This window comes from Diutina rugosa (genome assembly GCF_008704595.1).
Source record: "Diutina rugosa strain CBS 613 chromosome Unknown scaffold26_size169552, whole genome shotgun sequence".
Taxonomy (NCBI): domain Eukaryota; kingdom Fungi; phylum Ascomycota; class Pichiomycetes; order Serinales; family Debaryomycetaceae; genus Diutina; species Diutina rugosa.
This window is the reverse complement of record NW_022995076.1, coordinates 91,769-108,367: the sequence shown is the minus strand read 5'-3', so window position 1 is coordinate 108,367 and position 16,599 is coordinate 91,769. Positions and strand designations below refer to the sequence as shown.

Sequence of the window (16,599 nt, the reverse complement as noted above, 5' to 3'; positions counted from 1 at the left end):
TCCCACCACTATTCACCACTACCTCATACTCTGGTTTTACATCACGACTGGAAGCTAATCACTCTCAGTCCCTGCTCTCCACTTTATTTTCCATGGAAAACGCGTTCCCCGGGTATCGGAGCCGGAGACGTCACTAGTGCGAGGTGCCCTCACAAAGCTGTATGCACTCCGGATACTCGGGGCTCCCCTCATGGCACATTACCCCAACTCCGACCCCGACCTCGAGTGCCGCGATATATAAACCGCCTTTGCCCTGTCTCCCTTTGTAATTCGAAAAAGCTCCAGCCAATGGTCGTCGCCACCACTTCCCCCTGCGAGCCCCTCTTCGCCAACCAGCTGTTGGAAACCGCGTACTACCGCCTCCCCTTGGCGCCGCTGGCGGTCGGCGAGGCCGTCCCCACCACCAAGCGGACCCCGAAACACCTGGCGGTGTACCGCAACCGGGCTTTGCCCCTGCGCACGGTGCTGTGCTTGCACCCTGGCGTCGACACCTACGCCAAGTTGTTCAACAACTCCGTCGCCCTTAACGGACCCAACCCCTGTCTTGGCTGGAGACCCTACGACTACGTGCAGAAGAAGCACGCCCCCGACTTTGTTCTGCTCTCGTACAACGAGGTCCAGCAGAAGAAGCGCAACATCGGCGCCGGTATTATCCGCTCGTTGCTCTCTAACCCGTACAAGAAGGACACCGACGCCCACCAGAAGATCGACGCCCACTTGACCCGCTACCACACTTATGGGGTTGAAAACACCGGTACCGACAACCCCGACCACATCATCGAAAAGCTGGCGTCGTTCATCGTGCTGATCTTCGCCGCCAACCGCGCCGAGTGGATCATGACCGACTTGGCGTGCCTGGCGTACTCGATGACCAACACCGCGTTGTACGACACTTTGGGGCCTGACGTCACCATGTACATCTTGGAGCTCACCAAGCTGCCGATCGTGGTGTTGCTGAAGGACAAGGTGGAGACGGTGCTCACTTTGAAGAAGAACCACCCCAAGGAGCTTGAAAACCTCATTTCGTTGGTGGTGATGGACCCGTTGTCGACTGTCGACCAACAGTACGTCAACCAGGCTAAGGAATTGCAGGTCACCTTGCACGACTTGCTGCAAATTGAGCAGATCGGGGCCACCAACCCCATTGAAGAATTGCCCCCCTCGGCTAACACTTTGCAGACGATCTCGTTCACCTCGGGTACCACTGGGGCTAAGCCTAAGGGGGCGATGTTGTCGCAAGCCAATGCCGCCGCCGCCATCTCCGCTTTGGCCTCCACTGAACCCAAGGCGCTGCCGGGTAAGAACAAGGCTTTCATTTTCTTGCCGTTGACCCACATCTATGAGCGTCAGACCTCCGGGTACGCGTTGCTGGCGGGTTACTACCTCGGATTCCCCCAGTTCACCTTCGACAACCCCCGCCCCGACGCGTTCAAGGACTTGATCACCGATCTCCGCATCTTCAAGCCCACCTACTTCTCGCTGGTGCCGCGGATCCTCACCAAGTTCGAGTCGTTGATCAAGCACACCGTCAAGCAGTTGCCTGACCCCGAACGGATTAAGGTCGAAGAAATTATCGCCTGGAAGCTTGCTAAACAGAGCGAGGCTGACGGCAACACTGGCGCCAACCCCGAGTACGACAACTACCCCCCCTACGTGGCGTTGCAAGAGCTTGTCGGCTGGGAAAAGATGGACTGGACCCAGACCGCCTCCGCCCCCGTGGCGGCGCTGACGTTGGCGTACCTCAGAGCGGCGTTGAACACCGGTACCCGCCAGTTGTACGGGCTCACCGAAACCTACGGCGCCCACACCAACTCGATCCCCTGGGAAGCCAACCCTGGAACCTGTGGCCCCACCATGATCACGCTGGAACAGAAGATGCGGTCGGTGCAGGAAATGGGCTACGACATCTCCGAAGGCAAAGGTGAATTGTTGGTGGGCGGGTCCCAAGTTTTCAAAGGCTACTACTACAACCAGGCCGAAACCGACAAGTGCTTTGACGAGGACGGGTGGTTCCACACCGGTGACATCTCTCGCATCGACGACAAGGGCCGGTTGCTGATCATCGACAGAGTCAAGAACTTCTTCAAGTTGGCTCAGGGTGAATACATCTCGCCCGAGAAGATCGAAGGGTGCTACCTCTCGCTGAACCCGTTGTTGACTCAATTGTACGTCCACGGTAACTCGCACAAGCTGTATCTTGTTGGGGTCTGTGGCGTCGACTTTGAACGTGGTCTCCAGTTCTTGAACGAAGTCTGTGGCTACAACAAGTTGGACATGACCCAACACGAACTCGTTGACGAGTTGAACAAGGTCGAAAACAAGCGCAAGTTCTTGAAGTCGCTCAACGACTCCGTGGGCTCCAAGTTGAACGGGTACGAAAAGTTGCACAACGTCTACATTGAGTTGAACCCGTTGACCGTCGAGCGTAACGTGGTGACGCCGACGATGAAGATCAAGCGTGGGGTGGCGTCGAAGTACTTTGGCGAGGTGTTCGAAAAGTTGTACGAAGTCGAACAGCTGTTGGTGCACAAGGCGAGAGAAGCGCGCTTGTAAGCGAAAACGATGTATGTATTTATTTCATGATGTCATTAGAATTTGATCAGTGTAGAGATGCTGGACACATTTGCGAAACTACTGGTCTCGGAATGTGAGCGATCAAGGCAACGATGAACCCGCTAGTGATGATGGTGAAAACCACAGCAAACGCGAGCGTAGGCCATTTGTGCTCAAGAGTACGATTTAGCCTAAGCGGGTGCATTGCTACATTTTGATTCTGCTGTTTTAAACTTTTATATCTTGGGTTTTACTCGGGGATACGTGTATTCTCTGGATGCTCTATGACATCAGTGGTTCCTGCACATGGGTCGAAGATCTAAAGCCAAATAAGTGCACATTACCTGTTAATACAACTCCACAGGCTACTACTACTATGCCTTCTCATCCTGATCGGTCACAGCTGCTTTTAGTAGCCGATACTGAAGCCGAAGCCAGTCCTTTTGACACCCAGCCGCTGACGCCTAAACTATCCCCCGATGAGGAGCAATCCCAACAACAACCCCAGCATGTGGTATCAGAAAAGCCAATTACCAAACAACCACTGCCGCTGGAGGGGATGACGATGTACCCGCCAAAACTCCTGTTATCGGCGCTGGGCTCGGAGTGTCTGCTGAGCCAGGAGCTGGGGTACCGTCGCCAGCAGCTGGAGATGACGGAATTTCTCACGGAGTTGTTTTTGTGTTTTGGCGTGTTCAATAACGTGTGCCCCCACGATGGGGCTGGGTGTGTCACGATGGTGGCGACATTCTGTGGCAATACGTGTTTCTCGTGTTGCAAGGTTAAGTAAGGTTATTTATGGGTTCTAATATAGGTAAGGAAAGGGAAGTAATTCAGTAGAGTACAATTGTGATTGACTTTTATGATGACTCTGGTTAAACTCATATTTCCAAGTTGATGTATTTTTCGAAGACTGACTACATCACATCTATATTCTTCTCACGAATTGCTAAATTCTCAATTAAGCAGTAAGACATGGTTCGACTCTCACCTTCATCTTAAATTTCAAGCTGCAAATGGAAAAAAACAACCTCCATCACTACACCAATCAACCGTCAACTGTCTATATTGAGATTTTCATAACTTTTCTGAGCTGGTGGTGCCATCGCGTGGTGCTGGCTTATCCGCGCCGACCTCATCGCGAATCGCATCCTGCTACTCACGATGAAGAGAGGCGTTGAAGACGAGGACGCTGGCCGCAATTTGCAGGCGAAGCACGATGCCGACGCCCAGCCCCAGCCTCAAAACACCGACTCACTGATGGCAGAAGACATCGGCGAGTTTGAAGACCCTTACGGCGACGACTTTGAGCTGGACGGTGAGATCATCGAATTGGACGACAACGACGATAACGGCGCCGATATCGATACCGCGATGGCCGAAGAGGAAACTGAAGCTACCGAAGAGATCTATTTGCCCCACAGACTGAAACCTTTAGGCCCCGATGAAGTAATGGAGGCCGACCCCAGTGTCTACGACATGCTCCACAACATCAACCTCCCCTGGCCGTGTTTGACGGTGGACATCATTCCCGATAAGCTTGGAGACGAGCGCAGAACTTACCCGGCTACGGTGTACTGTGCCACTGCCACTCAGGCGCTGAAGGCGAAGGATAACGAGGTGATTTTGCTTAAGGCGCTGCTGTTAGCGAAGACGAGAGAAGACGACGACGACGATGAAAACCAAGAGGAGAGCGACGACGATAACGACGACGACTCCGACCCCATTTTGGACCTGGAGGTGATCCCGCTGAGAGCGACGCTGAACCGGCTTAGAGTCTCCCCCCACGCCTCGGAAACGGGCGAGTACTTGACGGCAGTGATGCTGGAGCTGGGTGAGGTCAACATCTACGACGTGGCGGCCCAGATGCGTGCCTTTGACACCCCGGGTCTGGTGATCCCTAAGCAAGCTAAACGCCCTGTACACACGGTGAGAAACCACGGTAATGTCGAAGGGTATGGGGTGGACTGGTCTCCGTTAGTGGCTACCGGTGCTCTTTTACTGGGTGACTGTTCTGGTCGTATTTACCACACTTTCAGATCCCCCAACGGGCTGTGGACTACCGATAAGACCCCCTTCGAGGCGCTGCTGGCGCTGATTGAAGACATCCAGTGGTCGCCTCAGGAAGCCACCGTGTTTGCTACTGCCGGTACCGACGGCATGATCAGAATATGGGACACTCGTTCCAAAAAGCACGCGCCGGCGTTGCTGGTGACTGCCTCCAAGACCGATGTCAACGTGTTGCTGTGGTGTCCTAAAATCACCCATTTGATGGCTCTGGGTCACGACGACGGTACCTGGGGGGTATGGGACTTGCGTCAGTTTGGTCTGGGCCCCACACCTGCTCCCGTAGCCCACTATGACTTCCACCAGGCCCCCGTGACCTCGATCGCATTCAACCCGTTGGACGAGCTGGTGGTGGCCGTAGGGTCGGAAGACAATACCGTCACCCTTTGGGACTTGTCGGTGGAAGCCGACGACGAAGAAATCAGCCAGCAGCGAGCGGCGCTGAAGCTGTTGCAGGACATCCCGCCGCAATTGTTGTTTGTCCACTGGCAACCGCAAGTAAAGGAAGTGAGATGGCACAAGCAAATCCCCGGGGTGTTGGTGCTGACAGGCACCGATGGGTTGAACATCTGGAAGACGATCAGTGTTTAGGGAAGAAAATTGGGTATGTACAACAGTATGAGAGCATTAGTAATTAGTGTAGGATAATCAGTGGATTTTCGAAGGTGTTGGTGCCAATTTGAAAAGGTAGTCGTCTAACAAAAGTTTTTTGCCGGCTTCACTACTCCACCATTCAACCATTGACTTTTTCTTTTGGTCGACTGACAAAATGTCGTCGTTTATCGTTGGCAAAAATCTGCACCTGACATCCTCAAACTTTTGGTTGTCGCACGGTCGCATTCTGGTTAGTGTGTCCTGGTAAACAACACAAACCCTCGTGCACCAAAGGAACTCTATCCCCTACCACGACCACCAAAAGACGATGCTGATTGTCGATGCCGACTTGAGTCAGTATAACGTCAGTGCCGACGAGCTCGAGTTGCTTGAACAGTACCAGCTCATGGCGCGACAGCTCCGCCAGCTCGAGGCGCAGTTGACGGAGATGGAAGGGACGGTGGCCGAACCAGGTAACCCGAGGATCCTTGCCGATAACATGAGAGGGTTGGAGATGAAGATGGGGGTGATGCACGCCTTCTTTAAGAGTTCTGTGTATCTGGTATTGAGACAAGCCCGCGACGAAGCCCGCAACCCGTAGGGAAACCCAAGGACTACTATAAGATTGCTGACAATACGGTGGACATCCCATGATATGATAGCCATACGATATTCATTATCAGTTAGCTATTAGCTTATTCAACAGTGATATGTCAATATCCTAATACTTTGAGGACTCCAAGAGTGGTAATTGATACTACAGCTCGTTGACAACTAGATTGAATGCTTCCCAAGCAATCAAGTTGAGTTGAGCTGAGCTAAGTTTGTGTTAGTATTGGTGATGAGGGAGATGATCCATGGGTACCATCTCCTACCTCACACTAAATCAATATAGCCCAATCTCGTAAAATACGTCAAATGAATATTCTATAACAATAGAAACAGCGAACCACAAACACCCCAGCATCCCCCCTCCGCCTCGATGGGGTAAATTAAACCATGGCTAGGCCTCATCAGGAATATGCCCTAAAGCGATCGTGACGGGCGGGCGCAAAACGCGTACTATAATTTTGGAGGGGCTAGCCTGATCCAACTGATTAGCCGAACAAAATAAAAACAAATCACGCCGCGCTCAGCATTAAGCTTTCAGCGGTGGGGGAAACACGAAGCAACACGAGCACCACGAGGGCCTGCCAAACACTACACACCCACACACACGGCGTGACTCGCGTCGCGTGGAGCCGNGCGTATCGCAGGCTTCGACGGCCTCGTCGCCAAAGAAAAAAAAAAAAACACACGACGCGCACAAAACAGTGGGGGGTAGAGGATCAGCCACACTTTCCATCACTCGCGTAGCGATCGGCACCCGGTGAGCGCTTGGCAACGCCTGTAAGGTTTAGGCGCCACCACGGCACACGGCTTTTTCGCGAGATGGACTGATTAGAATACGAAGAAGGAGGGGGTTGGTTATCTTGGGATCGGGCGTCGACTAGTAGTCACCTAAGCCCCCCCTAACTGATTAGCCGACTAACACCCAAAGACACTGTAGTAGTTATCATCGCTGTGGGTGGCTACCAGTAGTGGTGATCTATCATAGACTAGGATCAGCATGCCTCAGGGGAGGGGAGGTGGGGGGCCCTTACACGAGAAGCAAGCCAAGAGCTACGAACAAGAATAGTACGGCTTGACGTCGCCAGATCTAGAGGACGTGGAGGGGGCGGTGGGTGCACGGTGTGCCCCTGTTTTGCGCAAAGCTAGAGGGGCATATAGCCACGGTTTACGAAAGATACCTCGCGGTGTTTGTTTGTTTATGTTGTGGGTGCCATCGGCAGCGTATTCGTCGGCGTCGCGCGCCAACGGCCACCTGCAATTGGCGGGCGGTTATTTCAGGTCTACTGCGTAAACAGCATAATCGCCCATGAGGCACCGAGGGTAGTTTCACTCATCTCGACCACCACCGATTCAGACCTTGGCACCCATCGTCACCATTGCTATTTTTCGCACCAAGCTATTTTCGGCGGGCGCGACGACGGGGCTAATAATAGCCATGGGTTGTCTAAGCCCCTCACTACGCAGACATTTTTTCTCTCTCGCCCACTGAGGCCATCGCCCGATTAGGCACCAGTAAGCCTCCCCCACTCGGCCAAACGGTCCCGACGCCCCTCAATTACGCCTCAGCAAATAGCAACGCTCGCGGTTTCGGCGTTTGCACGTACGGCGGCGGCTGGCTCCGCTTGGTGCCGCGGCGAGCGCCGCCACTTTCGGCTGTGCCGATGGAAGCAGGGCACTTTTCGAGAACAATGGCGATGGAGGTGGCTGGCTTCAATTCCCAGGTTAGCGGGAGAGCAAGCGTGGGCAAGTCATGAATTCAGTAGGTTAAGTCAATTTACGGATGCCACGGAAGCGCCGGTGGTGGCGATAATGACTCATGGAAAAGTGGCGGGACTCCGGCTGCTTGCCATCGCAGCCGCCACCATTGGCTGTGGGTAGCCCGGCGCATGATGTTTGGGTGCAAATTAGGCAAGTGGCACCCGGGCGAAAAAAGTTCTTTGTGGAATTTATTTTTGGTTGCGTCACCGGTTGGGAGCGCGGGGTACTGTTGACAAAGTCATTCAACCGAGGAAGCGGGCCCCTATCACGGCCAAAATTTAGGATACGACCACCCACCTCACTGTAGCAACTCGGCGATTTGCTGTTTAGCCTTATCAGTGTTTATCCCACCCGTATTCGTCGCGATAGCAGACCCCACCCGCTGCTTATCATCCGAGGAGTTTACGCTATGCATGCGCACGTAGGCTCCTAATCCGAGGAAAAAATTTTATGCCGACAGCAGCACGGGCGGCACGCTCGAGCCGAAATAACATACACAGTCGTCCGACAGACGACGGGGAAAATTACTATATAAACCGGTGGTGACTCCCCCGATTTTTTTTCTCTTCACTAACTCCTAGTCTTATTATCCGAATAATGTCTGTCGCTAACGTTACCATCACCACCGACGTCGTCGTCACTGACTTTGTCACCTACTGCCCCGAACCCACCTCGTTGGTTGTCAACAACAAGACCATCACCGTCCACGAACCCACCACCATCACCATCTTGGGTCCTTGCACCATCCCCACCACCATTATTGGCCCCGACACCACCTCGAAGACCCAATCGCCCCACGTCACCGAATCGCAAATCGAAAACGGTGCCAACAAGGCCGTCGCCGGTGCCTTCGCTGGTGTCGCCGCCGTCGCCGCCGCTTTGTTGTAAGCGTGCTAACTGACTCGTTTCGGGAAGTCTTAGACCACAATACCTAATAAATAATAGCTTGAGTGAATCTATGACCACTATCTACTTGCTCGTAGCCTTAGTAGAGCCACTTCTAATTGCGACACTTCGCCTTTGTCAATTTCGCGCAAAATCTCTTGGCCATCGCCCAGTCCTCCTTTTTTTTTTTGACATCAGGGGAATTCGCCCACTACCTGGTTACCTCGCGCACGACTATGCTCGAAAAAAAAAGATTTTCTTACGCCACAAACAAAATCCCGCATGCAGCCTGACAAATATAAAAATACAAAAAAGAAAACAGGTAGCTCTCCCCGAGTCACCCGCATGGGCGTACGAGGCGGGGACGCTGCCTACCTAGAGGTGCTCACAGTGCTGCCCACCACCACAAACGCCGTAATGCCCTCAACTCTCATGCGTGTCTCTCCCCTATCGGTCACCTCATCGCCTTACTGTTCATATCTCGCACAAAACAAAACCTCTACCAATCGCTTTGAGACAGTCTACAATGTCAATTCCAAACAAAGAAAAGTCTCGACGACTTTCTGCACCATGCTATCTTTAAACTTCTCGTAAATACTATTGAGAGATAGAAACAGGTAACAGCCTTATTGCTGTCGGCAGGATACGTGACTTTGTTACGGGAGAGATAAAAATAAGATAACGAAAGGTAAACACAGGCTTTAACCTTGCTACCGCTGACGACCTGTTTGTAGAGAGGATGGCGTAGAGGAGGATGAAAATATGATGGATTTATTAAAGTGTCTCGTTGTGAGGGGGGAACCCTGTATGCGGAGGGGGTTCCCTCCCAGCCTCTATACCCGGCTGATGCTGCTCATTAGTCGTTTCGTTCATGCTTCCTGCTCATACACCAAGATATAAGCGTTGCGCGTGTCGTCGCCGCCGTCAAGAACCTCATCGGCGGCGAGGCTGGTGACAAGGGTGTCGTCGACACGCACCCACTGCGGCGTGGCTACGTCACAGGTGTAGTGGCCGTTGGCGGCCAGCAACCCGTGGTGGTACACCACCCCCACGAGCCGGTACTGCCGCTGCTGGTGCTTGGCTTCCGCCAGTAGTAATGCCAGCGGGATCTCGAGATGGTAGCCAAAGCGGATCATCTGTCGTAACTTCTCAATCACGTTCCCCAGCCCGTCGTGGGCGAACGAAAACCGCTTCAAGTGGATGATCAACGTGTGCGGCAACTTGTCGATAAAATTCTGCTTCTTTACCACCAGGCTGTGGTCGCTGGGGTCAAGGACAATCTGCTCCGGCTCGTTCCATTTGAGGAGGGTTTCCTCCACCAGCAGCGCCTGGTCCAAGTCGAGCTGCATGTGTTGCAACGGGTCCAACGTCACCAGCTTCTTGAACAGCTTCGCCAGCGCCAGCTTGTGCAGCACCACCTCCAGCCGCATCACCCCGCCGAAGATCATCGTGATCGGCGTCTGCTTGATGTCGTGGTTGCGGTTGATCTCGACGTTCTTCTTCCCGACTTCGTTCCACTCGTTTTCCACCACCAGCGGCTTGTCTTGTCCGCGGATCTGGCGCATGGTGAACTTGACGTCGTGCAGGAACCGTTTCGTCGCCTCCGCCAGGTTGTTGGCGGCGTACTGCTGGATCAACAGGTCGACGGTGGGGGTGCGCAACGCCCCGATGGCGGCGATGAACTCGTCGTTGAGCGTGTCCAAAAAGTAGCCCAAGAACTCCTCGGCGTCTTCTTGCTGCCCCCACTGCAAGTGGGAGAACCGCGGGTGGTCCAGCAATACCTGGAAGAACCGTTCCGGCGATATGATGTCGTGTTCCTGGCTCAGGAACTCGGTAAAGATGCAGATGGTGGCATCGAGCACCGGCGTCGTCAGCTGGCCAAGCAGCCCCATCAGCTTGTCGTGGATGAGCCGTAAAAGCTGGTTGAACGGGCGGCAGTACGCCAACACCTGGATGATCAGGTTCATGTAGCAGATATTGCCCGGGTTGGTGAGCCCGTGGGGCTTCACTTCGAACTTAGGCAACGAGTTCGGCTGGTTAAGCACCAGGTAGTTGGGGTCGTGCATCACCCGAAGCAAAATCACCCCTAGCAGTTGTTGAGCTTCGAGCAGAAGGTCGAACTCAGGCGCCGGCAGCAACGGCGTGTACGGCGCCAGCTTCGCCACCGCGGCGCCATTGGCGGTCTTTTTCGGGGTGGGCTTGTTTTGGTGGAGCACCAGGGCCCAGTTGGTGATCTGGGGTTGAGTGGTGGACGGCAGCGGTGACGACGTCGACGGCACGTCGGTGGTTGTCGGTTGGGGAGGGGTATCGGGCTTGTTTAACAGGGTGACGTCCTCGCCCAACAGCAAGAGCATCATCCCCACGGGGGTGCCCTTGAGCACCGTCTGCACCTGGTCGTGGCGCCGGCGTCGCGACTCCAAGTCCCGGGCGTTGAACTCGGCGCGGGTGCAGTTCAAGTAGACAAACAGCGGGTCGTCGTCGTCGCAGAACAGCTCTTCCGACGGCAGCACGGGGGGCATCTTGCTGTTGTCGAAGCCAAAGCGGCTCGACGCTTGGTCGAGCGCCGGCGCGTCGGGGTGGGGCGCCACTGGCAGCGCCAGCACTGGTACTTGTGGGTTGGCCCCCATCGGCGGCGGCAGAAGCGGGCCCGGTGCTGGCTGGGGCATGGGCGGGGGGAAGCCGAAGGGAGGCATCATCATTGGGTACATTTGCGGGTACGGCTGGTGGAAGGGCGGTTGCGGGTAGTACGGCGGGGCTGCCATCCACTGCTGCATGTGGTAGGGGTTCAGCGGCACGAACGGCTTGGAATTTGCCGCCAGGTTGGACGCCTGGTACCTATTGCTGGTCATGGCGAGGGGGAGGGCGGGGGATGTGGACGACGGCGGGCCCCGATGGCGTAGAAGATGGTGACGAATGGCCCTGGTGTGCGAAAAGGTTTGTGCGTCACGTGAGGCGAGCGAAACAGAAACTTTTAAGCAAATGGCAATTGGAGGCTGGGGTGGGTAGCAACCAGTCCAAAAAGTGGATCAATGAGCAGAGAAAAGAGGGCAGATGGAAGAGCTTTAATGGCAAAGCGATAAATTTGAGTGGGAGAACCAGTGTCGCCTTTAGTATTTGCCTGGTGGCGGCTTTAATAACGGCGAGATCACAAATGGTTGGGTGCGGAAAAAAAAAAAGATAACACTGTCCCAAAATTTGGGCACAGGTCGTCTGAGGCTAGTGAGATGAGGAAAGTATAGTGGTGGGTGATTCTAGGCGATGACGTCAGGGCAAACAACCCCGTGGCCCATCACAAGACTATCAACAATCAATACTTGAAGAGAGAGATATATCAGTGATAAACTGGTTGTGATGCTGTGCATACGGCAGTGGTAGAAGCCGTCATTATGGTAGCAATTAGTGTTGTATGGTCGGGATTATCCCAAGCGGTTAAACTCAGAGCAAGAGCAGTTGAGAGAACACGGTGTCTCATTAACTTACAATTATCAACTCCCAATTTTTATCACCAGTATCACAAGACGACGATAGGCTAATCTCTGCCGAGAACAATAGTTAGTAATTGGCTTTCTACTCCGAAGACAGTCGCCGCCTCCGTAGGGTTGCTGATAGTGATTAGACAAAATCATAAGAGAGCGAGTGCGCCCGCCACTGGGAGCCTAACCCCGGCTCCCAACACCACCGAGCACTATCAGCAAACCACTAGCCATTGTCACCGCTACAAAACCCCTGGGATAATTGTTTAGTTTGCTTACGGTGGAGGCACCCCGGGGGTTGCTGGTGCTCGCTACCACCGTGGGAGTGTCGGAACCGTGTAGGCCGAGCGACTAGCGCCGGCGGGGCGCCGAGCCCAGGGTCCGCCAACAACAGTGCGCAGCAACTCTAACTGTGCTCCCACCACCGACCACCTCACACCCACCTAACCGCGCTTCGATGAGACTCTTGATCAACCGCTTGCCCCAATTGGCGTCGCTCGCCCGTCCCGCCGCCGTGCTTGGCGTGCTGCTGTTTGCCATGTGGCTGGCCATGCGCCCCGCCCGCTTACTCCTCAACGACACCTATGTCACCGCGGGCCAGCACGGCCCCGTCGAGGTGATCCACGGCTCGGTCGACGGCAAGGACTTCCAGGCAACCATCAACTTCGAGCAGATGACCATCGGCCTGATCACCGGCATGGTGTTGGGCGTCATCGTTGGCAAGCTCTCGCTGGCGCTCGTGTTGGTGACGTTGCTGGCGTACTTTTTGGTGTCGTACCTCGAGAAGAAGGGGATCATCTCGGTGCCGTGGAACCAGATCATCACCTTGGGCCGGGAGAAGATCAACGTCAAGCACTTGATCTTCGAAAAGCCGTCGTTCAAGGTGCCGTTCTCGTTGGCGTTCTTGATCGCCGCCTACAACGTGCGCTAAAAGCGCCCTTAGGAAAAGCGCGGCCACCAGCGCCGGCAAGCGCCCACTACAATTCTAAATCCCAAATATACACACACCCCTCACCTCTATATCACACCTCAAATGAGGCAATAACCACAAGCATTCACGTTTTTGGTAGGCCACTCTTATTGAGGCAGGCTCGGGGCTGCTAACCAGTTCAGGCTCTTCAGGCTCTGTGGGGTTCCATGGCGAGCGGCGGTGACGTCATGCCGGAAGTAGCCATCGAGATTGTCGGAACTCCACTGCCGCCACCCATCTCCGAGCTGTCAACCTGATGACAGCACCATCACCACCACCCCTCCAAATGGTAGTGTCATCGGCGTCGCTGGCCGTTTGGTTCACTCAGTTTTACTGCTTGGGTGGTGGCGATGTCGGGGGGTGAAATTCGTATGCTGGGGCCTAGACCCTTTTCGGCGGGGGCACTCCTCGTTCGCCAAAAGCCGGCATGGTGTAGACACACAGCGCCTCACCCGATGGGGGGATATATGAGGACACAGGAGGGGNCGCTTCTTAATTTAGCTATCGAATTTAGCGATTTCCTTATTCTTCTTTTTTTTTTTTTTTTTTTTTTTTTGTGAGGCACACCTCAAATGGGCAAGCAAGCTATAAAGAGGCCGCCGTCCGCCACCATGCCGGCCCTCCCCCCCTTCCTGCGGCTAGCCACTGATTAAATTCCCATCCCCGGTAGGCTCCTAGTAAGGTACACATGGGAGCTATTCAACTAGCACCCGACTTGTACGTCGGCGGGTACGACGCGCTCCTCGCGCTGGCGACGGCACCCCCATGGCGGATTATCGTCAATTGCGGGCTGACGTTCCACTTCTTGCTGTTCTTGGAGCTCCGCCACACCATCCTGATCCTGCTGGAGGTGCTCATGTTCCTGTTGGACCCGCGGTTCAGCGACGCCGACGCCGCCTACGACTTGCACGGGTTGTACCTGTCGTTCATTCTGACGTACGGCAAGCGGTTGCAGAACTATATCGGCCACTACTACCACAACAACCCCCACGCCCAGCTGATGGTGCACCTGCTGCCGTGGCCGGTGGAGCAGATGAGCCCCATCCTCAACGGTCCCTTGACCCAGGCGTTTTTCCAGTTTAACCGGTTGGTGAAGCTTTTGAGGCTGGTCGACCACCGCGGCGTCGAGGTGTTGATTGTCGGCGACAACCTCCAGCTCGCCTACGGGCTTGCGGCGCTGTATTTCATGGACAACTACTCGTTCAACCTCGCCAACCTGATGCGGGTGATATCGCAGCAAGTGGGGTACCCGGTGACGTTCGACGGGTCCCACTACGACGACTTGATCATCTCCGACAGCTTACAGAAGTTCTACGCCGAGAACTCGTTGATCAAGCAGCAGCTGGTGGTGGGCACCAATAGGTGCAAGCGCGGGGTCGAGGACGACACCGAGGTGTCGGCGAAGCGCCGGACTAACGTGTACCACTGACGCTGGACTGTACTATACCTGTATCATCCCTGTATCATCCCTGTATAACGAAACCCATCATTACGACTAAAATACAAAAGCATTAGAATACTCGGTAGAAGCTGATGCCAAGCCAATAACACTAAACAAGAATTACTAGGTGAAACCTATGATAGTTCTATAAATGGGCAAATGTTGCACATAGCTACATCTTCCGTTTACGTTAGTGATGCGTTATATGAGATATCGTACGATCGGGCAATGACAGCTAAATGGGCTGAATCAACTCCACGGTGATATTGAAGTGGTTGGGAAGATGTTTATTGTCCTAGTTGTACCATTGTTTGTCTGGTGGAAGGCTGTGGCGAGCGCCCGGTCCAGCCCTGATTGGACCCTTAATTGCTTATTTGCATATTGGCAGTGCTTTATATGCAGCACCCAGATGGATGGGCAAAAAAAGATAGGCAGCGACGGAACCCTTGAGGTTTCCCCCAAAAACTCCCCCCCTCCGAAAAAAAAGAGGCGTAGGCCTGTGAGAATGGTAGCGTGTGAGTGGTGCGAAGGCGTAGGTTTAGGAAAATTCAGTCCCGGGAACTGTTGCACCGGTTCCGAGCAACCCGATGGTATTTTCCGAGATTAACCTCGGCAATGTCTGTATTGTAGTACCACGTCACCACCACTGTTTGGAGTATCTCTCGATATAGTCTTACATTGCGCAAACGGTTCTCGCGATCCAGCCATATCTCACTAGAATTGTGCTAAGGCGATTATTGAAATGAGCCAGGAAAGTAGGACTCATAGCACCAAGTAGAACAAAGTTCTGAACATCGACAATCTTGAGCTTCTCTAGATTTGGATTTTACTACGTATATCATGCTTCTCGCGATCGTGTGGGTCTTAACCTAGTCGAACGACCTATCGAACCTATGAATAAAACCCTGTGAGTCTAGTTAGCACACTCGAGTGGATAACTGATTGATTTAAGTTGAAAACTTTAGTTCAAGATTTGTGACAGTGGTCACTTCAAGCCAAAGCCTAATCCCTTTGACGACGCGATAAAATACTAATACCATGAGACATTCACGTTTACCTAGCTTTAAACCACTATCAGTAACATAAGTCTGAAATTATGAAGCCATCTACAGCACTACAATCAAAATTTTGCCACATAAACTGCTTCACAGTTGACTTCCATTCAATACGAATTGAAAAGAATAAAGCTAACTATACCACTTACAATAATGTAAGCTAGTCGAATCGACATGAATGTGAATTGATGGTGCTGCTATACTATCAGCAAACTGAAACTTTTATACAAGAAGTGGAGTGATATAATCATCATTGGTTTGTGGGGGGTTCTAATTTTCCGGTACTTGGAGACCGACTTTAGCGGCGGTTTTGCGGACGTTGTCCTCCTGGGTCATCGTCAACCCCGGATTGTACCGTTCCAACAATTCCATGTACTCCCGCTGAGAGCGTAAGAACTCGTGGACGTTGTTAAAGTGTTGCAAGCTGTGCATCTCCAGGATCTCGGTGTGAGGCTCGGTGGCAAGTTTCTTAAAGTTGGTGCTGTCGAAACGGAATGGGGGCTTCGCTGAGTTCAAATCGGCGAGCTTGGCGTCAATGGGACCCACGGGTTGGCGTTCCTTCACCGCGGTGAGTTTCTGGTAGTTGAGCACCGCCCGCTTCTTTTCCACGTCACGAGAGTGTTGCACCTGAGCGGTGTTCTTAGCAATCTTGCGGGCCTGCTTCACAAGCTGCTTATAGTGGTGTTTGAACATTATCTGGGGTAATGGACACAACGATTAGTGACGGGGGAGGGTACGATCTAGGGTGCGATGCGCGCACCACACGAACCGTGTACCATAGTGGTGCGAGTGCGAACAATTGTCTGGAGAAACCCGTGCGACGAGGAAGGCCATGGGGTGGGGAGCCCGTGCGAAAACTCGGCGCCCGCCGTGCGAAGGATTATTTGGTGACCGTGCGAAAATTTATCAGTTCAAGACGAAAATTGTTACCAGATTGTTACCGGCTGAATACGGGTGCGACGGGTCGAGGGTGCCACAGTTTTAGGGTTGGAGGGGAGCCGCCCGCTGCCCGACGGGAAATGCCGTGGCGGCTGCATCGCCTCTGCTGAAAATTAGCGGCTAGTGGGACGCCAGAGTGACGTTTTCGGTGCGGCCAGCGGGACACAGGCCAATGCCCGACGCACCGGCGTCTGCGATGCTCTGTAGTCCGAAGCCCTCCCGAGGGTCACGGCGCCATCCTCCGGACCCCGA

At 53.8% G+C, this 16,599-nt stretch overlaps 8 protein-coding genes across 8 annotated transcripts; 6 read left to right on the top strand and 2 right to left on the bottom strand. All coding sequences in view use genetic code 12, as the record gives it.

Annotated features, from left to right (window-relative positions):
- Positions 1 to 288: 288 nt before the first annotated feature.
- On the top strand, positions 289 to 2,553 carry DIURU_000614 (uncharacterized protein; the record flags this gene model as incomplete). Its single annotated transcript, XM_034158882.1, has 1 exon — positions 289 to 2,553. The coding sequence occupies one exon, from the start codon at positions 289 to 291 to the stop codon at positions 2,551 to 2,553; it is 2,265 nt and encodes a 754-aa protein (XP_034014603.1).
- A 1,164-nt stretch (positions 2,554 to 3,717) lies between these two features.
- On the top strand, positions 3,718 to 5,211 carry DIURU_000613 (ribosome biosynthesis protein; the record flags this gene model as incomplete). Its single annotated transcript, XM_034158881.1, has 1 exon — positions 3,718 to 5,211. The coding sequence occupies one exon, from the start codon at positions 3,718 to 3,720 to the stop codon at positions 5,209 to 5,211; it is 1,494 nt and encodes a 497-aa protein (XP_034014602.1).
- Positions 5,212 to 5,542: 331 nt separating this feature from the next.
- On the top strand, positions 5,543 to 5,815 carry DAD3 (Dad3p; the record flags this gene model as incomplete). Its single annotated transcript, XM_034158880.1, has 1 exon — positions 5,543 to 5,815. One exon carries the CDS (start codon positions 5,543 to 5,545, stop codon positions 5,813 to 5,815), a length of 273 nt encoding a protein of 90 aa, XP_034014601.1.
- A 2,366-nt stretch (positions 5,816 to 8,181) lies between these two features.
- Positions 8,182 to 8,472, top strand: PGA48 (Pga48p; the record flags this gene model as incomplete). Its single annotated transcript, XM_034158879.1, has 1 exon — positions 8,182 to 8,472. The coding sequence occupies one exon, from the start codon at positions 8,182 to 8,184 to the stop codon at positions 8,470 to 8,472; it is 291 nt and encodes a 96-aa protein (XP_034014600.1).
- Positions 8,473 to 9,338: 866 nt separating this feature from the next.
- DIURU_000610 (mRNA-binding ubiquitin-specific protease) lies at positions 9,339 to 11,318 on the bottom strand (the record flags this gene model as incomplete). Its single annotated transcript, XM_034158878.1, has 1 exon — positions 9,339 to 11,318. One exon carries the CDS (start codon positions 11,316 to 11,318, stop codon positions 9,339 to 9,341), a length of 1,980 nt encoding a protein of 659 aa, XP_034014599.1.
- A 1,081-nt stretch (positions 11,319 to 12,399) lies between these two features.
- Positions 12,400 to 12,873, top strand: DIURU_000609 (uncharacterized protein; the record flags this gene model as incomplete). Its single annotated transcript, XM_034158876.1, has 1 exon — positions 12,400 to 12,873. One exon carries the CDS (start codon positions 12,400 to 12,402, stop codon positions 12,871 to 12,873), a length of 474 nt encoding a protein of 157 aa, XP_034014598.1.
- An 895-nt stretch (positions 12,874 to 13,768) lies between these two features.
- DIURU_000608 (uncharacterized protein) lies at positions 13,769 to 14,341 on the top strand (the record flags this gene model as incomplete). The annotated part of the gene is made up of 1 exon (XM_034158875.1): positions 13,769 to 14,341. One exon carries the CDS (start codon positions 13,769 to 13,771, stop codon positions 14,339 to 14,341), a length of 573 nt encoding a protein of 190 aa, XP_034014597.1.
- Positions 14,342 to 15,678: 1,337 nt separating this feature from the next.
- Positions 15,679 to 16,101, bottom strand: DIURU_000607 (uncharacterized protein; the record flags this gene model as incomplete). Its single annotated transcript, XM_034158874.1, has 1 exon — positions 15,679 to 16,101. One exon carries the CDS (start codon positions 16,099 to 16,101, stop codon positions 15,679 to 15,681), a length of 423 nt encoding a protein of 140 aa, XP_034014596.1.
- Positions 16,102 to 16,599: the final 498 nt, after the last annotated feature.